Genomic DNA, 21,048 nt, shown 5'->3' with positions numbered 1-21,048 from the left:
AGGGATGTATGGAATTGCAGATATGAAAATGGGGATGTATGGAATTACAGACATGGAATTCGGGATATATGGAATTACAGACATGGAAATGGGGACATATGGAATTACAGACATGGAAATGGGGATGTATGGAATTACAGACATGGAATTTGGGATATATGGAATTACAGACATGGAAATGGGGATGTATGGAATTGCAGACATGGAAATGGGGAAATATGGAATTGCAGACATGGAAATGGGGAAATATGGAATTACAGACATGGAATTCGGGATTTATGGAATTGCAGACATGGAAATGGGGATGTATGGAATTGCAGACATGGAAATGGGGATGTATGGAATTACAGACATGGAAACAAGAGCACACAGACCCACACACATGCCATAGCTCCATCCCAAGACATCACCCTGTAACCCCCCCATAGCTCTGTCCCTGCAGTGGCCTGACCCACATCCTGGCAGCCAACACGTATATAGCACATATAACAACATGTAACACATATAACACATACAACAACATGTGTAACACATATAACAACATGTGTAACACATATAACAACATGTGTAACACATGTAACAACTTGTGTAACACGTGTAACACATGTGACAACATGTGTAACACATATAACAACTTGTGTAACACATATAACATATATAACAACCCCTATAACATATATAACCCCTATACATGAGGACGCTGCATCAGAGCAGCACAAAACAGGGCACACGAGGCCACACCGCACATTTGGGGGGGCCTTTGAGCACCCACACAACCCCTCCAGGTCCCTTTGGCTGCCTGCAAGCCCAGGGCTCTCTCTATAACCGTATGGATGGATGGATGGATGGATGGATGGATGGATGGATGGATGGATGGACAGGCACATGCATAAGGAGGTTGCGACACCACGCGCATAAATCCAGCTGTTGCACCATGAATGGGGCCGCATCCTGCACCGGGTTCATTGCCTTGAGGCATCAATTGGGGGTGTGCACACACACACACACGTACATACACACGCATGTACACGCACACGCGTGCGCTAGCCCCGACGGTGAGGAGCGGCCGCGGGGATTTGCATCCCATTAACATTCCCACCAGGGTTATTCCGTCGGCAAAAGACCCATCAGCCCTCAAGGTCTGGGGTGCGGGAGGAGGATGAGGATGGCTGGAGGGAGGCGAGGAAGGGCTGAGGAGGGGAGGAACCGGGGAGGGCGGGAGGCGCATTGGGAAGCGAATCACGTCGGGTAATTTATGGGTGATGCTGCGGCGGGAGTTGAAGACCTCGATGCCTTCCATAAACTATTCCACTTGTTCCAAACCCGCGGGGGCTGGGAAGAAATCGGGGGGGGGGGGGGGTATGGGTGATATTTGTATTTCCCTTGGGAATTCCGGCTGGGAGCCTCCCCCCCCGCCCAGCATCCCCATTGAGGTTAAGGGCGGACGTTTAAGGTGCTGCACCCCTCCAAGCGCCCCTTTTCCAGTGCCCCCCGCGCCTCGTTGTCCATCCGCATCCCTTTGCCTGCCTGGAAAGGCAGCGGTCGGGAGCAGGAGGGAGCGGGAGAGGCATTTCCAGCAGTCACACTTGTCAAGGGAGCCCATCTTTTAGCCCTCAGGAACAGCAAATCCCCGTGAACTCTGGGTGAACCAAGATTGAAGCCATAAATCAGCCCCACAAAAGCCTGCTGCTGGCTGCGGGTGCCGGGCTCCTACCTTTAACGCTTTCACGGGCGAAGGAGGAAAGGACAAGGAGGAGGAGGAAAGGAGGGGGGGAATTTGCCCCCCCCCCAAATGAATCTATGACAATAAACCCACCCAAATTCACGTTATCTCCGTGCTGCTTGAGGAGGGGGGGGTGAGGATGAGGAGGCAGCAGGATGCTGGTGCCTTCTTAAGGTGAAATGAAGGCTTTTCCTTTCCCCCCCCCCCCCAACCTTGAGGCTTGTTGGGGTGCTGCAATTGGGGGGGGGGGGGGGGGTGTTCACGGAGAGAGGAGATGAGGAGGCTGCAAAGGAAGGGAAGGGGTGGAAGGGGAGATGGAGGAGAAGAAAGCATTGATTAGGGAAAGGAAATAGCTGGCGTAATGGATCTGGAGGAGAGGGCTCTGTGGTGGAGGGGCATCGATCCGCTAATGGGAGAGAGAAAATGGGAACGAGGGGGGAAAAGAAACGTATATATATATATTTATATAAAAAGCCTATTAAGGAATAGCAGGGAGCGTGCGGTGCATACAGATGGGCAGCGCTGCCTGCTCCTGCCTGTACCTACAGCCGGCAGCATCCTAACCCAACCTCTCCCAACCACACACGTGGGGGTTTCATCCCTTTGAACCCCCCCTTCCACGCTTGGAAAACCACGGGAAAATTCAAAATACAGCTTCATCCCGGTGCGGGATGCTCGAGGGATGCTCCCCCCCCCCCCCCCCCCCAGCATTCCCTCTTTCCCGGCTAATCCAAGATGCCAAACAATCTGATGGATGCGGCTGATGTTAATTCGCAATGCCCTTTTCCTCCAGAATTTAGCTGTAAGTTAATGTACACCGGAAACGCCGGCTCTCCTGCCTCGCTAATGGGCTGAGGTATTAAGCCTGCTTCTAACGATGCATACAAATGTACTTGTCTCTGTGGGCTGCCCCAAGATTTATGACTCTTTTGCCTTCTGGAGCTGTAAACAAGGCAGGGGGAAGAAAAAAAACCCCCAAAGCCCATTCCAGGAACCGCTCCCTACCTGCAGGAGCCGGGAATAAAACAGAGGAGGCGGCAACCGGGCGCAAAACTTGAGTTTATTCCTATTTGGGGTCATTTCCCCCCCTTGTTTTGACGCGTTCCCAAGGGGGGGTTGCGAGCCGGGAGCAGGAAATGCGCCGCTGGGATGTGGGGGGCTCAGCCCGAGGGAATTCCCACCCCTTTCCCCCAATGGGCCTTTGGGGGGGGGGATTGGAGGGATTTGGGGGTCGGGGAGGAGATGCTGCGGGGGTGGGGACGGGGGTTCCGCGCGCGTTTTCCCTGTTTTAATGGGGTTTTCCATTATTCTTCTCCTTTTAATGTGTTTTTCCAGAGCCGAGGCTGGTTCCCCCCCTCCCTGGGCATGGCCGCTGCTCCCGGAGGAAATTCCCAGCTAAACCAGGGATGTCTGAGAGGAAAAGAAAGGGAAAAGAAAGAGGAGAAAACACCCGAAATGAGGCGGAAAAAAAAAAAAGGAGCAATTCCAGGGAAAGCTTCGCTTCTCCGCAGGTTTCGGAGCCGCCGGAACGGGACGAGGGGGCCGGAGTTTGGGAGCGAATGTCAAGGATTTGGGAAGAGGTCCCTGGAATTGGCGTTTCTTGAGCGCTGGTAGGTGCAAAGTGCGACCGTGTCCGGGGGGTTCCTGCTGGGGGGACTCCGAGAGGCCCCAAAAATGCCTTTTGAAGGGGAAAACCCCCCAAATTGGAAGAGGGAGAAGGCTTGGAGTAGGAATTCCAACCTCCTCAAGTTTCTCCTTGCTTTCCTTGTGGCTGTTACGGAGGGTTTTGGGAGGAATAAAGTCAGTTCCTTGGCATCTTGGGAAGTAGTTTACAGGACCGGGACTTGAAGCCATCGCTGGAGGTGCATTAAATCACAGAGATCGTGTAGATTATATAGACTATATAGATATGATCTATATTATCTATATTATCTATATTTATTATCTACATTATCTATATTATTTTATTATATGTATTATTTGTATTATATGTAAAATATATATTAAATATTACAGATTACAGGCTGCATATTATCTCCTTTTATATCCTTTATACCTTTTATATCAACTTTATCTCTTTTATATTTTCTCTCTTAGCTATTCTGTGTAATCTATTCCATATTCTAGGTTCTATATTCTAGAATCTAGATTATATGTTATGTAGTCTCTATTTAAACTATTTTATCTATTATCTATTCTATTTTTTGTATATTTTTTGTCTATTTTATATACTTTATATATTATGTATCATAAACAATATTTTACATAGTATATAGTAATATATTTCTAATTATCTAATATATATCTGTATTATATATATTATCCTCATATATATATGAGTTACAAAACCATATATTTTACATATTAAAATGAATATATATATCTATGGTATATATAATAGATATAGAATACGTATTATAATGCGATATAATGCATTTTAGATTTTACATATTGCATATTTTATACGTTCTATACTTTTTAATACATTCTATAAACTACATGATACGTTATATATTATTATGAAACATTGTGCATTCTATATTATTATTAAACATTGTACATTATATAATTTACAGAATATTTTATCTTCTAATTCCATATTTTAAGTTGACTTTATACAATTTCATATTCTATAGATTTATGCAATTATATCCGTTTTAGACACACACACACGTTATCTATCTATATAAAGCTATATTTATCTATATAAACCCGGGGAGCCGCTCTCCTGCACCGAGGGAAAACCAACCCCGCCACCCAAAACCCTTCCCGCACCCCGAGGGGACCTCGCGGTTCGCCCCGTCCGGACCCCGGCGGGGTCCCAGCACCCCCGCTCCGTTCCCGCTGCTTCAAGAGGGGCCTCGGGGCCGGCCCCGACCTCGGAGGGTTCAAGGAACACCCCCCCCCACGCCGGTGCCGGTTCGTGAAGCCGTGAATGGGGAGGGAGCAACCGGTAACGATCGCCCCTGGGCCTCCCTCCTGCACCCCCGGACCCCGCCGTAGCTCACCGCGGGCCGCGATCGTCCCCCAGCGCGGCCCCAGCCCTCCCCGGGGCTCCCACGTCATCCCCGGGAGCCGCGGGTTCGAGTCCCCCCTCCGCCCGCGCGGTACCGCGGGGGGGACGCGCGCCCGAAGTCCCGACTCCTGCCCCCCCCTTTATTAGTGCTCATTCGCGTTATTGTGGACGTGGGGGATGACGTCATTAATGGGCATTTTATTGGTGTTATTGCTGCTATTGGAATTTAATTTTATATTAATTAAATTATATAGTACCGTAAATCTCATCCTATCCTATCCCACCATTCATGTTATCCATTGGGCGTTATTGATATGGACATTATCATTTCCATTGCTTCTACTATTCCTATTATTTGACTTATTATTTTTATTATATATTATTGCTCTTATTGCTATTTTTATATTATGCTTTTGCTATTATTGCTACTGTTGCTATTGGTGCTTTTTCTATTGCCGTATTTTATATATTATTCCTAATATTGATATTATTCCTGTTCCTATTATTTTGTTATTAATTTATTATTTTGTATCATTTATTATTAATTTATTATTTTGTATTATTTTATTATTATTTATTATTATTTCATCGCTATTATTGTTTTTATGATATTTTCGCTGTTATTGCTATTCTTGCTATTCCTATTGATATTATCGCTATTCTCCCTATCGTCGCCACCATTGATGCTATTGCTATTATTATTATACTGTATTATCGCTATTGATAGCATTATTGTCGTTAATAGTAGTATCGCTAATTAATAGTATTAGCAATCCTATTGCAATGCTTCTTACTATTATTATTGCCTTGTTACTTCATTATTAACACTTATCGGCACGTATTATTGCTGTTATTATTATTAATATTAATAGAATTACCCCCATTTTCCTCTCTTCAAAGCTTCTTAAGAGCAAAACGACCCCCTCCAGCATGTAACACGCATGTACACGTACATGGGCACACACGCGTGTACACACACATGCATGGGCACACACACGCGTGTCCAACCTCCCTGTCCCATGATGGATAAAGCACACCCAGGGAGACAACAAAAAGCCGCTTTTCCAACCCAAAAAGCCCTGGCACAAAAGCGGGGGGGGGGGTGTGTGTGCTTCATAGGGACCCCCCAAAAATCCCAGGGGCCCCCGACCCCTTGCACAGACCCACATGGGAACACGCGTGTGCACAGAGCACATGGCTTGAGCACAGAGGACCACCCCCCCGCCAAAAACACCCCCTAAAGGTGCAGACACCCCTAAATTTGAGGGGGCCCCCCCCTCAAGGGGCCATTTGCAATCCTCAGAGCCCTCAGCACCCCCAGGTCAAGGAGAAAACCCCATCCAGGGGGGTTAGGGACAGCTCCGACCCCCCCTTTAAATGAGGGTCCCCCATTTCCAAGACACCCCCCCCGGACCTCTGGATGAGACAAGGGGGGTGGCAAACAGCCCCCCGCCACCGGGACCTCAATGGGGGGGTTGAAGGGGGGGGTGGGAGCAGCTCAGCATCACCCGCTCCACGCGTGTGCACACACGTGTGCCAGGCATGTGGTTTCCCACTGGGCACACACAGGTACATGGGACATGCATAGGGATGCGCAGGTGATGCGCAGGCAGATGTGTGCAGAGGTGTCTTGTGTGCGCAGAGGTACCACGGGCACCCGTTCGTGAACACGTGTGTGAAGGTGTGTGCAAATGCACAGGCGTGCACGCGCGTACAAAGGTATCACAGAAATGTGCAAACGTATGTACAGGTATCACCTTCCTGCGTGCACGCACATGTATGAAGATGTGTGTAAAGGTATCACAGTCATACACACGCATGAACACGTGTGTAAAGGTATCATGGTCACACACATGCATGAACACGTGTGTAAAGGTATCGTGGTCACACACATGCATGAACACGTGTGTAAAGGTATCGTGGTCACACACATGAATGAACACGTGTGTAAAGGTGTCACGGTCACACACATGCATGAACACGTGTGTAAAGGTATGGTGGCCACAAGCATGAACATGTGTGCAAAGGTATCATGGTCACACACATGAACATGTGTGTAAAGGTATCGTGGTCACACACATGCATGAACACGTATGTAATGGTATCACAGTCCTCTATGCAAGCGCACATGTACACAGGTATCACATGTAACATCATATACGGGGGGGGGTCTGTTCACCCTCACCCCTCTCCCTATAGCCCCCCCCCCAATGCACTGAAAGCCAATGGCGAGCAAACGGCATCCCCCCCCCTTTCAATGTCCCCTCCGTGATGCCACAGACCTGATGCACCCCAAACCCTTGCTTTTAACTAAAAAGGGCCTAAATGAAAGGAAGGGAGAACGGGAACAGCCTCGTGCTTCCGTAACCACACACGGAATGAAGCCCTCCCAGGCAAGAAATGACCTTTTCTGCTTTATTTCCCCCCAAAACGAGGGTGTTTTAACCAAATGAGGGGTCCCATGGGGCACCCCCTCCTTGATTTTACCACGTTTGGCTTAAGGAAAGGTCTCCAATGCCTGTTCTTTTGGGAGAAATACATTCAAATCCTTAATTAAGAGCATCCTTTATGGATGCTGCTTCAGCGGACGGGAGATTTAGGTTATTGCCGTGGCAATGGGGTGATGCTCGGGATGCAGGGAGGGGAAAGGAAGGAATTCCCCCCCCCTTCCCCTGCATCCAGGGCTGGGAATGATCAAACAAACACGCACGGATCCCTTTGCTCCTCTCCATCAGCAGCAGCGCATCGGGGTAGGGGAGCGTTTGGCTAATCAAGATAAATACCGTATGCATGGCAGGAGCGCGGCAGCCGCCGCTAACGAGGAGGAGAGGGACCAGAGAGGGCTTCGGATGCTCCACATCCCCATTGCCATGGTTACCCGGGCTGGGGACCGCATCCTCCATCCGAGGGGTGCGGGGGGATGCGCCCACGTCCAGCCCCAACTTCCGCAGCACCCCATGGAATGCAAGGTGTGGGAGGGGGCGAAAAAGGGCAAAATTCAGGCTTTTCCGATATTATTCTTAGGGATTTTTCACTGATTTTTCCTATATAGAGCAAAAATCTCTTTTTTAGTTATTTTTTGGGGGATGCTATTCTAGGAAACAATGGATTCCAGCCTCCAGCCTCTCGCTGTGAGAATGCTCCCCACTGCTGCACCCCAAATAAAGGAGGATATAGAGGGAAGCGTTGTTGCTCCCTTCCCTCATAGGCATCCTTCCCGATGGGCTTCCCAAACCCAGCCCTTTGGGATGCAGCGATGGGGGAATCTGGGAGCTGCTCAGCAGCGAGGGGGGGGATTCGCTGCTCCGGGAGCTGCTCAGCGCGGATCCAAAGGGATTTAGCGGGGACTAAGAGGGGAAAATTCGGGATTGGAGCGAGGAGAAAGTGAATGAGCCTCAGGCCTGGAGGGTAGGAGATGAACGGCGGTGCCTGAGGGAGGGAAAAGGGCTTTAAAACATCTGCTGCCAGGGCTATAAAGCGCTTGGATTTACAGCTTGGCGCTGCCTGACACCCGCGGGAGGCCTTTCCAAGGAATTCCCTCGCTTTCCAATGGGAAAAGACAAGGCAGAACCCGCGTGTGCCGGAGGAAAGGATGGCCACGGCCCCTGGAGAAGGCAGCGTGGCTTGGGGGGGTCCCAACGGGCAGCCCCGGGGTGGATGTGCAAGGATGCTCACACACACGGGCGCACCATGGAGGTGATGGGGAAGAGGCACCCCACAGCTGGACGTGGGTAGCACCCAGCACCCCTGTGGGTAGCACCCCATATCCAAGCAGCATCCAAGCTGGCAGCCCCACATCTGGACAGCATCTTACAGTAACACCCCACATCTGACACAGCCGTTGGGCTGACCCCCCAATCCAAGCAGCAGCCAAGGTGGCAATCTCCACATCTGGACAGCATCGCACAGTGACACCCCACATCTGGACAGCGTCCTATAGTGACTCCCACATCTGGTACCCCCATCGAGGCGACCCCCCGTATCCAAGCAGCACCCAAGGTGGCAGCCTCACATCTGGACAGCATCCCACAGTGACACCCCACGTCTGGACAGCATCTTACAGTGACACCCCACACCTGGACCCCCCCATTGCATGGTAGCACCCCACTTCTGGGCAGCATCTTAGGGTGACGCCCCACATCTGGCCATCCTCAGTGACACCCCCACATCTGGATGCCCAAGCAGGCCTTCACCCCACATCTGGGCACCCTCATCCTGCGGCAGCCCAGACCCAGAGCAGCACCCCACAACTGGACACCCCCCACATCAGCAGCACCCACACTTGGATGCCCCCCAACGTCAACGCCCCACATCTGGGCATTTCCCCTCATCTGAGCATCACCCCTCATTTGAGCATCACCCCACATCTGGCCAGCTTCCTATCCCAGCCCCCCCACAGCTGGGTGCCCCAGGACTCCATCACTCCGTCCCTGCACCACCTCCTCCCCTTCACCTCCCCGTGTCCCCCCCACATGTGCCCAGCCCCACACCTCGACCAGGGCTTTCTCTGCCCCTGACCTTTGCAGGGACCTTCCCCTCTCTTATCTCCTCAGATAAGGAGGGAAAAAGCCCTTTTCCTCCCAGGAAGATGCTCTCCAGCCCGGGGGGGGGGGGCTGTATTTCAGTCCCAAACCCCTCAAACAAAAAGCAGGGGGGGTCATTTAGGGCCCTGCCCTATTTAACCCCCCCAAATCAGTGTGACCCCTAAATGCGATGAGATGTGAGAACAATCTCCCCTTCCCATAGCTCTGCAATTTCCCCTCTTCCTACATCCCTCCTGCGCTCCATTACCTATTTAACCCCCTTCCCGGGATCGTTTTTTAAGGAAGGGAAAGCTTTAACTGGGAATTATCGGGATGAACTGAAAGTAAAAAGCAGGAAAAAACCCATCATAACCTCACAAGTATCCCTAAAGGGGGAAATATGCTGGGAATGAACCGAATATTCGCCTTTCCCCCCCTCGGAGCAGCGGGATGCGAGGTCCAGGGCAAAGTATACGGGCGGGTATCGCGATAGACACAATCACGGCCGCGGAGCCGTATTTCGAGCAGCGGTGTGATGAGGTCTAATCGGCTCTCTGCGCAATTAACACCGCCGCAATCGCTGCTCCCCATTAGCGCTAAATGCCCCGCGTATTATTGCTAATAAATATCCCTAATAATTAAAGATGCTCCTGAAGTGCTGAAGCCGGTTTTTGAGAACCCCAAAAGGGAAAATACCAACGATGCCCCCCCCCCCCCCCCCCCCCATTAAACCCAATCTATAAACGTTATTTATTGCTATTATCACGGCCAAACTTGCTCAAAGGCCCGTTCTGGCGCTGTTTGGGTGCTTCTCCCTCCCCTCCCCCTTCCAAATCCAGCCTTAAATCAACCTTTTCCAGCCCCAATTCCGCAAAGCAGTTGGCAAAAAGCGAAGTCAAAAGTAAAGGTAAAGGAGGTAAAGGGGGGGATTGGAGGGGGGGGGGGGGGGGAGGGCAATAACCCATTTCCAAGCTAGAATGAAGAGTTTAAGGAGGAGGATGAGGCTCTTTCCTCTTCCGAAAGGAGCTTGGAGGCGGGGGGGGGGGAGAAGAAGAGGGGATTTTAAAGCTCCCAAGAGCAAGAATTTACCCTGCCCCCCCCCCATAGCACAAACTGAGGAGAATTCATAAATATCATTAAAATAATAATAAAATAATAGATATTATAAAATAAAAAGGAATGGATTCAAGCCCCCCCCCCCCCTCCTGCCCCAGGGGTTTTGGGGCCATCAGAACCTGCGGGTCCCTGGAGGTTGCGGCCCCCCCCCTAAACTCAGTCCCTTTTGTCCTGTGTCCAAAGGCAGGGTCGTGACCCGGTTAATGCGAAGCCAACCTGGACGTAAACACTTTATGGGCTCTTCTTTAAACAGTGAGAGGCACTTCAAGGATCCTGGGATGGGGCTGGGGGGGCCGGGGTGGTCCAGGGGGTCAATGGGGGGGGGGTCTGGGTTTTATCTCGCATCCTCCTTCGGGAAAGGAGTTTCCTCGTCCTCCAAAAATGAATCTGGGCATGGGAATGGGGATAAAGAGGAGAAAAGCGCGAATAAAAGAGGGGGAAAGATGGGGAAAAGCGGCAATAAAACAGGAAAAAATAGAAGTAAAGTGAGAAAAAATAGGAGTAAAATAGGGAAAATGTAAAAAAAATGGGAGTAAAACAGGGAAAATGTGAAAAATTAGGAGGAAAATAGGGAAAAATAAGACTGAGATAGGGAAAATGGAAATAAATACGAAGATACAGGAATAAAGCGGGAATAAAAGACAAAAAAGAGGAAAAATAGTAAAATAGAAAACTGGGGAGAAATGGGGGAAAATAGGAGAAATAGGAATAAAATGCGAATAAAATATAAAATAAATGGGGAAGTAAGGATAAGATAGGAAAAAATAGGGAAAAAGTAAAAAATAGGAATAAAGTAGGAAAAGTAGGAATAAAATAGAAAAATGTGAATAAGTAGGAATAAAATAGGGCAAAGAGGAATACATAGAAATGAAAAGGAATAATACAGAGGAAATAGGAATAAAATGGGAATTAGAGAGGAAAATAGAATAAATGGGAATCAAATAGGAATCAAAGGCTGGGAAAGGGAAATAGGAATAAAATAGGAAAAGGGGGGGGAGGAATAAACAGGATTAAAATAGGGAGGCAGCGGGGGGATATTTAAACCCGGGGGGTATCGTGGGGTTTGAAGCGAGGATGAAGGCAGCCTGGAGGGATTCAGAAGGAACAGGAATCAATGGGAAGTTGGGGTAGTCAATCCCGTCGGGATGTACCTGGGCGCTGCACAGGGCCGCAAGTGGGGGTCCCCGCTTTATCCCTCCCCAGGCATCGCCGGCTGCGCTCTCTGCCTTGGGTGCCTCTAATTGTCCCTATAAACCCGGGGGATAATTATAACCTATCATTATAAATGCATCCCTGCCTGCCCTTCGAGGTCCCTGTCCATAAATCCACAGGCGCTGCTTCAAAAACACACCCCCAGAAACACACTTTTGGGTTAAAAGGACCCCTTCGAGGCAGGAATCAATGCATGTGGGCATCATTCCCCTGATCCGCATCGTTCTGCAGGCTTATTTCTAGGGGAATGGAGGGGCCCGAAAGAGCAGGAGGGTTTGAAATCCACCGGTTTGGTCATTAAGGATAAATAAATAATCATCAGCATCAAATCGCCCCGAATTCCCGGTCCGCAAAGCGCTTTCAGCTTGTTTAAGTTTCTGATTGCACAATCAAGGAATTAATTGGGAATAAAAAGCGAGCGGCTCCTAAGGAGAGGAAGAGGAGGGATGGGGATGGGGAAAGGGGGGGAACGAGGGTGGAGCCGCAGCAGCATCTTGGGGGGGGGGGGGGGGAAGAAGGATTTGGGGGGGGGGGAGAGGCTCTGGCCATAAATTATCTCTCGTGTCCCACCTTCCATCCCCTTTTTGGGGCTAAAACCCGCTATTTTTATGATCGGAGGGGGGGGGGGGGAGTGGAGGCTCCTTCCCTTCAGGGGTGTTTTGTTGTTTCTCACCCAAATTGAGGGGTTCTGCCAAAGAAATGGGGCGGGGTTTTGCTCCTTCTTGCCATTAATTCCCCCTAAATAAGGCAGGGAGGGGGCAGCAAGAGCCCCCCCTCTGCCTGGGGTGAGGCTGCTTTGATTGGCAGCTGTCAGAAACAGCAGCCTCCAAGCAGGACTGGAGGAATAAAGGCACAAACATAGCCTAAAATCACTTGAAGTTTGGAGAAATCCTTTCCCCATAGCCTCCTGACATCCCCGGCGGGAGAAACAAGCTCACTCCCCATCAGAATTCCTTATTTTCTGGATGGGGAACCCCATCCTCTTCCTCGGAGGAAGGGCGAGGGATCCAAAAGTGTCATCGGGGAGCAAACTCCTCGGGAAGAAGGCAAGAAGAAAGGGGATAAATCCATCAAAAGCAGAGGTTCTTGGGGGGGATAGAGCCAAATCTCCCTTGGGAAGCAGGGAACGATCCCAACTGTCCCCTTTCCAGCTTCTCCATTCCATGGCTCGGCCAATTTTGCCATGGATTCGAGAGCAAGGCAAAACGTTCATTAAGAGAATGGGAGGAAGAAGGGAACCATTCAATTCCCTCCGCAGAAAGGGGTGATCCATTTCTTTACCTCTTCTTTATTTTGCTCACTCCGCAATCCCATGCCCATTTCTTTCCCAAGCTGGGAAGAGAAAATCCCCTTCTAAACCCTCCCAAAATGCCCTTTTCTTCCCAAAACGCAAGGGATGGAACCTTGCTCGCACTGAAGCAAAGACGCAACCAAGCAGGGAAAGGTGATAACTGCAAATCACAGCCAGCATCCTCACGGTGGCTGCTGCTGGTTGGGAAGGAAACCAGAGGATTTCACTAACGAAAACCCGTATGAACACAAGAAAACAGGTAAAATGTTTAACTTGGTCCCTCGCCCATCCAAATTAATCACGGCGACAGATGAGGAAGTCCATAAAACTCTATCTCTGCGTAATGATATAGGAGAGCGCGATAAATAAACGCTGCACGTTGGAGGTGCTGTCAGGGCCGGGGCGAACCCGTAACTCACTCGTTTAACCCCAGGCGCGTGTTTTGGCTTTTAATTCCAATTAACGCCGGAGAAGGAAGAGGTTCAACGGGAAAGGGCTGCAAGGAAATTGCTGGAAGGAGTCGTAATGGGTGTTAACTACGAGCTAAGCCCCCGCTCAACAGGAGAGCCCTGGGGCAATAAAGGGAAGGGGAAGGGGGGGGGGGGGGGGGGGGATATGTGTTTCCAGTGCATCAAAAATCAAACGGGAAAGTTCAAATGGGGACCGTCGCAGTTATCTCCCCAAAGCATCTCTGGAGCTGTTATTGGCCCTGGTTTATCCCTTTTCCTTCCTAACAGGCAACACAGGAAGGTCAATCTCTCAGCCTGCTGATGTAAATCTAAGAGGGGTTACCAGTCCTCGCAGGCTCTGGATACAAAGACTTCCTCACCCTTTCCCCCCCCCCCCCCCCCCCCGCCTTTTATTGCCAGTTAAACCCTTCGTAAACCGACTTTGCAGCCCTCTCAAAGCCCGAGCCCTTTTTGCGAAGCTGCTTCAAGAGAAGCGCAGCTAAAAAGAAATCACATAAAATAAAGAGGGAGCTGCGAAAGGAACCGGTAAAAACTTATCAGGGAACTTCAAACCAAATTGGACTCGAAGAACATAAAAGAAGGGGGGAGAAAGGAGGGGGAAAAAAGCGCCCTGGCCTCAGATGTTCATTTGAGCCTCCAGAAACACGTTGTTGCTGGGAGTTTTATAGCCCAATAAGCAAAGTAAAGCGAATTATCCCAGCACCGAACAATGCAGCCGCCGGGGGGGGGCACCTCCTGCAGCCACATCTATAGGTGCTGGGGGCACAGAGAGCAGGGATGAGCCCCGGGGAGGGGGGGGGGCATTGCTTCCTTGCAGCTCTGCATCCAGCCCTGGCTGCCCGTCTGTCCCGCAGCTCCATCCCGCTGGGGAAACCCGGGGTTATTTTGCATCGCAACCCAATCCCTGCTTCCCCCTCCTCCTGCACCCTGTTTCTCACCTCCCAAACTTCCAGTGCCTCCTTTTTGCTCTGGTTTAATAATTCTTTAATGGATTTTAAAGTTATTTTAAGCTATTTTCCTTTTTATTCATCTTTTTTTTTCGCCTCAATTAGGGGTTACTTACGTGGCTGGGAGCGCTCCTGGACCAGCCGGGAGGCAGAGCATCTCTGGAGGAAAAGAAGGGAGAGAAGTTTGGCCGCCACTTCACCCTTCTCTCCCCTTTTCTCCCGGCTTATTTTGGCGTGGAGACAATGCCATAACACGCATCGCATCTGCCCCCTCCCCACACACCCCATCCCGATGGGAAAACCTACAAAGCCCTTCGGAACAGCCTCGGGGCCTCTAAATGGGTGTCCGCCGACACCGGGGGGACACGGGTGGGAGGCGGCGGGTCAGGAGGGTCGGGGTCAGCCCCCACCGCTTGCCCTCCTCGTGAACCCGCTCCGGCCGCTCCCCCCCCAACTTCCAGAAAGTTTCTTTCCATGGAGGCCTAAAAGGGACCCTGGCTCCGGCTCTTGCAGCAGCAACAGCCATTTTCCCCCTTTCCCCCCCTACTTTTCCCCTTATCTCCCCTATTTTCCCTTTCTTCCTTTCCTTTCCTCCCTTTTTCTCCTTCCCCCCTTGTTTCTCCCCCTTTTTATCCCCTTTTACCTCCTTTCTCCTCTTTTCCTCCTGTTTTCCTCCCCTTGACCCTTTCTTCTCCCTCCTTCAACTCTTTTTTTCACATTTCTTCCCTTTCCCTTTTTCCCCCTTTTCCCCCTTCCCCCTCCCTTTTCATTTTTCCCGTTTCCCTCATTTTTCTTTTTATTCCAATTCCCCCTTTTTTTCCCTTCCCCCCTTTTCCCCTTCCCCCTTTTCCCCTTTCCTCCTTTTTTTCTCCCTTTTCTCTCTTTTTTATCCCTTTATTCCCATTTGCCCCCTTTTTTCCATTTCCTCCCCTTTTCCCCCTTTTTCTCCCCTTCCACTCTTCCCTCCATTTTTTCCCCTTTCTCCCTTTTTCTCCCCATTTTTCCCTTCTTTTTACTCTTTATTGCCTTCTTTCCTTCCCCTCCCCTTTTCGTACTCTTTTCCCTTTTCCCACTTTTTTCCCTTTTCCCTCCTTTCTCTCCCTTCTCGCCCCCAGCCTGCCTCATGTCGTGATTTCCCCTCTCCCTCTGCAGCCACAGCCAAGGCGGGGGGAGATGCGGGCTGAGGACCCTCCCATAGGCAGGAGCCCACCCTGGGCACCCAAGGGACCTGCCACCCCCAGCACCCCCATGGGATACACTCAGCCTGGGGGTACAGCACCCCCCAAAGCCCCTTCCCACAGCTCCAAACTCCAATATCCCCCAAATCCAAGAGGGAAAAACCCAACCTGGAGCCATGCTCCTTCCTCCCACCCTCCTCCTCCTCCTGCCTCCAGCCCAGCCCCAGCCCGCAGCAGTGCAGATGCCCAGCTCTGCCCCTCATCCCCGAGGTGATTTTAGGGGCTGCCCTGCCTCAGCTTGGGGGCATTGGGGTGCTCGGGGGGGAGCACCCACATCCCAGCGCTGCTTTTTCCTGCTCTAAACCTCTTGTTCTCCCCTTCCTGGTCCCTTTCCCCTTAATTTTCCTCTTTCTGCTTTGATTTCTTGCCTATATGAGACGACATTAAAAATATCCGACTTCCCACGGGATGGGCCGAGCTTTGGGTGCTGTTTCCTGCTGTTATTTTATTTTATTTTATTTTATTTTATTTTATTTTATTTTATTTTAGTCTTACATCATCTTATTTTATCTTACGTTCTCTTATTTTATCTTATCTTGCTTTATCCTATCTTTATGATATTATTCTATTTTGCTCTATTTTCCTCTGTTTTGCTCAATTTTACTCTACTTTACCTTACTCCATTTGGCTTTCTTCAGCTCTATTTTACCCTATTTTGTGGTTTTAGGCCTGGGTTTTATTTGCCTTCCGCGCCTCAGCTGGACAGGCTGGGATCTCCCTTGGAAAAAGCCCAAATCCCAACTGGCTCCCAACACCTTTCCCTGCTCCATAGAGGAGACGGAATGGTTCCGGGTTCCTGTCGATATCTTTTCTCTTTCCAGCCTCGTCCTTGTATTAATATCGCTGAAGGAGGATGTAAGAGGGGAAGGGAAAAAGAAGCGGATGAGCTTTTCCATACAAACTCCTCAGGATAAATGGGAACCTTCCTCTCCCCCTCCGTCCCCAGCAATCACAAAGGCGCCTGAGACCATGATTTGCTCCCTGGAAGCTTAAATCGATGGTGGAGAGGGGGAAATAAAACAGATAAAGAGAATAAAACCTACATAAAGATGCTGGCAAAGGCTCCTCTCCAACACCTCAAGGTCCCAGGCTTGGAGGGGGGGCACTTCCAGCAGGCCTCCCTCTCCCAGCCTCTTTCCATTGGGATTTTTAAGCAGCGAACTTCCCAAACCAAGGCCTAATTCACCAACAAAACAGGGAAGGCTCAACCCCAGCACCTCCCTATGCACCCCCTGCCCTGCCTTGCCCAGACACGGGGGGGGACACCCAGGTTTTACCCTAAAATCCCTCTATTGCTGGCAATGCGCAGGCCGCCTCCAAAGGCCAGGAGCAATGGCTTGGGGTTATTAGCGCTATTACTGCCATTATTGTTATTATTATTATTATTATTATTATTATTACTATCATTTAAGAGGCTTTTCATTGCCGGGCAAAATTCAATGTGACCTCTTGGCTTGAATGAGTCGATGCGAGGGCACCACGACAGCAGGAGAAATAGCAATAATAATAATAGTCATAGCAGTAATAATAATGATCATAATTAATAATAGTAATAATAATGGCAATAATACAACTGCGAAAACACCACGAGAAAAAGTTCGAAGAGGACCTAAACCCAACCCGTTTTCTGCGGGGTGGAAAGAAAATACAGAGGCAAGCCTGGAAGCGACCCCCAATGCACAGCCCTTGCCTGAAAAGCCCCAATTCCTCCTTTTTCCCCCCCATTTTTTATCTTCTGAGATCCAGAAGTCAGTGACGATGTCCTAAAAACCCTGGAGCTGAGAGTTATCTGTGGGTTTCCTTCAACTGAACTTAAGCAGTCGCTGGTGCACATGGGCTCCATTGCACATTGTCCCAGCATTTTAGTATCCTTATTATGATGATTTTGGGGCGGGTTTGCAGGGGGGGTAAGGGGGGGGGGGGTAGATGTGGGGATCAAATAAGTCACCAGACATAGAAGTAAAACTAATTCACACTGACTGGTTTATTGAACACTGGGACTTCCACGTACACACTAAAACTCTTTATTGCAAGTTTACAATGAGCAGGTCAAAATGGGTCCAAAAAACCACAAATAAGCACGACAAAAATAAAGCCCTAGCTACCGACTGCTTCAGACCTTCTTCTGCTTTGATTTCTTTCCATCTGCCACTCGGTCTCTCTCGCACTCCCCTTTTCCTTCTCAATTGCCCAGCAAAGCCTCGTGTGCTGCTTCGTGGCGTTTTGTTTGCCCTTTTTTTTTCCCCCTTTTCTAGTGATTTTAAAGCTTTTCCCCCCCCCCCCCAACACCACTTTGCTACAAAAGAACTTCCTTCGCTCATTGTGCATTTGTAATGCAGAGAAAAGGGCGGGGGGGGGGGATACCTACGTTTCCCTTTTGTTTTGTTGTTGGTTCGTCTGCTTTTGGCGTCCAATATTCCCATCATTTCTCCATTTCCATTCAGCCAACAGAAGAGTCCCTTTTTCCTTCCTTTCCTTTCCCTTCTCCCCCCCCCCCCCCAGCTCCCTCCCCATCCCCCAGCTCTTCAAAAATAAATAACCCCCCTGAAATGGCGTAAAAAAGAACCCCGCAGGTACAGACACCTGGCCTCATGCTACCGGACATGCACCTAAAGCCCGTGGTCTCGGGGGGGGGGACGGGACACGGACACCCGTTGGGTTTTATACGCACAGGAAAAAATAATCATCATCATCATCATCATCATTATTATTATAAGAAAAGAACTACGAGGGGAAAAGGGGGGAGGGAGAAGGGAAAGAACCAAAATATATATATATATATATTAGATTCTATAAATAATCCAGAGTCATTTGTGTGCGGGTCTGGGGAGGGGAGGGGGGGTTGTTTATAACCTGGTGATATCCTCCGTGCGCGGGTCCTGCGCGGCCGCGGAGGGCAGCTCCTCGCCCGCGGCCGTGCTGGCCGGGGCGGCCGAGGCGGTGGCGGGCGCTGCCGGCGCTGCCCGTACTTTGGTGTTGGGCAGCCTGTGGTCTTTTTTCCATTTCATCCTCCTGTTCTGAAACCAGATTTTGATCTGGCGCTCGGAGAGGCAAAGCGAGTGGGCGATCTCGATGCGCCGCCGCCGGGTCAGGTACCTGTTATAGTGAAACTCCTTCTCCAGCTCCAAAACCTGCTGCCTGGTGTAGGCTGTCCTGGATCTCTTGGGTTCGCCTCCATTGTAATTGGGATTCACTGGAAAGGAGGGGAAGGAAAACAACAAAACAAAAAAAAAAAAAAAAGGGGGAAAAAAAAAAGAAAGGAAAGGGGAAAAAATACAAAAAAAAAAAAAAAAGAGGAAAATACAACAAAAAAATAAAAAACACACAAGGAAAATCAGCGTGGATGGAGAGAGGGGACTGGAGAAGCCGGGGGGGGGAGGGAAAAAAACACAAAAGTAATAGGCTAAATAGGTAATAAAGAACTTTGGGCAGCTCAAGAGTTTCTATTCTAATAGGAAGGGGTTTCCCTGGCTCAAAAGACTGAATTATTTATGCACCCCTTACAAAGCTTTCGGAGTTTCACACATACATAACAGAACGAGCCACATGGCTAAGGCTGCCCACAGTAGCTCGGCTATAAAATTTATGGTGGGTGTAATTACCCATTCGGAGTCGTAAATCCAGTTCAATTGTGCTAACCCAAAGCCTCTCATGGAAGGGAAGGAAATAAAGAGAGGAAGAGAGTGAGAGGGAGCGAGCATGGTGTGAAAAGAAGAGCCGAGAGACAGAAGAGGAAAATAAAAGTTGCATACCAGTACTGACGTGGATTTTTTTCATCCAGGGATAGACTATGGGCTGTTTGGATGCTGTGCTGGTGGGATGCTCGGGGTTTGGCTGGCTGCAGGCTGGAGGGGCTGGGGAAGGAGTGGTGGAGGAGGAGGAGGACAAGGCAGCTTGCTCGCAGAGCTGCTGCGCTTTCTCTGAGAGGTGCTGCCCTCCTGGAGCTGGCCCCGGTCCCCTTTGGAGCGTGGCCGGGTTCCCGGGTGCCTGGAGCCCCCCGCAGCCGAAGGGCCGGTCGGGGAAGGAGGGTCGCGGTACCGGGTACAGCTCCGGGTGGTGCTGGTAGCTGGGCTCCCTGCCCCGGCTATAATACTCCGGACTGTGGTCTGGGATGTAATTATTTTGCGAATATTCCTCGCATGGAGGAAATTTCGGATCGATGTAGTTAGAGTCCATCAAATAAGAGCTCATGATCATTAATTTCTGGAGTGGAAAATAATTTTTCTCGCTTTGTCGTTTTTCTGCTCCATAAAGCCCTCCTACTAGCTGGCGACCCCGTAAAGTTACTTTCACCATGTGACAGCCGCGGCCAATCACACCCGCCAGCCCAGGCCCCGGATTAGGAACCAAAAGCTCCTGCAAAATGCCCCCAAATTGGGGGGGGGGGGGCTGGGGGGGGGGAGGATGATGATGATGATGGGACCACGGGAGCGGGTGCGCGGGGAGATGCGCATCAATGCGAGGGACCCGGGGTTCGCGGCCATCACTGCACCTCTGGGTGGCTGGGGGGGGTGCACGCCATAGGGGAGCCCCCCCTAGGGAGTGGGGGTGTGTAAGGGTGAGGGGAGTGTGTAAGGGTTAGTGTGTAAGGGGGGTGAACGGGGAGGCACTGGGCATCCCCCCGCCATCTGAGCTGGGAACAATAAGCCCCCCCCAATCCCCCCCCTCTCGGTGTGAGTGTGTACGTGGGAGTGTGCCCCCCCCCATGGGCTGCACTGACCCTTCAGACCCCCCAGCCTCTCCCTCCAGTAGCCCCCATCTGCCCCCCAATACTGGGGAGGGGGCCAGGGCAGGTTGGGGACAGAGTCAGGGGGTCCACTTCGCAGCCCAGACCCCCCCATCCCGGAGGAGAGAGGGTTAAACACCAGCAACACCTATTTGGGAGGAAGGGGGGCGTTACCTGGAAGGTAGAGGCAGGTTTGCCCCCCTCCCCCCCGCCTACAACCAGCGGTACGAGTCTGGGGCTCCCCCCTCATAGCCAACGAGGACACCTCCAAAATGCCCTCCCTTTGCTTAGCCCCGGCCTTAAAGCAAAGCAGAAGAGATGGGGGAGGATCTATGTCTTGGGGGGGGGGGGGCAGCACCCTGCTTCTTCCTCACCCTGATGCTGTAGGTGAGGCACCCATGGGGAGCCATGGCCAGGCGTGTGCAGCACCCCAGGCCGCTTGACCCTTGCTTTGAGCATTGACCTCCCCATGCTCAAGCTCTGGGGGGGGGGTGCGTATATATATATTTATATATGAAATTACATATATACACCCAAAAATCCGTATATATAGGCGTTATATAGCTGTATATATGCGATTTGGGGTTAAAGCCAGAGGGACACGTTAAAAATGGCTCCCACCACCCCAGCCCAGGTCGGGGAGCTGCAGATGGATGTCACCACTTTGGGAGGCTTTTCAGCTGCCTCAATTAGAGCTTTCCTTCTGATTTCTCTATCTCTATCGCGCCCTAAAGAGAGGGGCAGAGGAGGGAGGTGGGGTATTCCCTCCTTGTGCTTGATAACAAT

At 50.5% G+C, this 21,048-nt stretch overlaps 1 protein-coding gene across 1 annotated transcript; it reads right to left on the bottom strand.

Annotated features, from left to right (window-relative positions):
* Positions 1–18,289: 18,289 nt before the first annotated feature.
* On the bottom strand, positions 18,290–19,832 carry HOXC4 (homeobox C4; the record flags this gene model as incomplete). Its single annotated transcript, XM_080635360.1, has 2 exons — positions 18,290–18,729; positions 19,289–19,832. The coding sequence occupies 2 exons, from the start codon at positions 19,830–19,832 to the stop codon at positions 18,383–18,385; spliced, it is 891 nt and encodes a 296-aa protein (XP_080491486.1). The 3' UTR covers positions 18,290–18,382.
* Positions 19,833–21,048: the final 1,216 nt, after the last annotated feature.

This window comes from Psittacula echo (genome assembly GCF_963264785.1).
Source record: "Psittacula echo genome assembly, chromosome: 27".
NCBI classification, from domain to species: domain Eukaryota; kingdom Metazoa; phylum Chordata; class Aves; order Psittaciformes; family Psittacidae; genus Psittacula; species Psittacula echo.
Note: the sequence above shows the minus strand (reverse complement) of the source record. Positions and strands in the feature narration are given on the sequence as shown.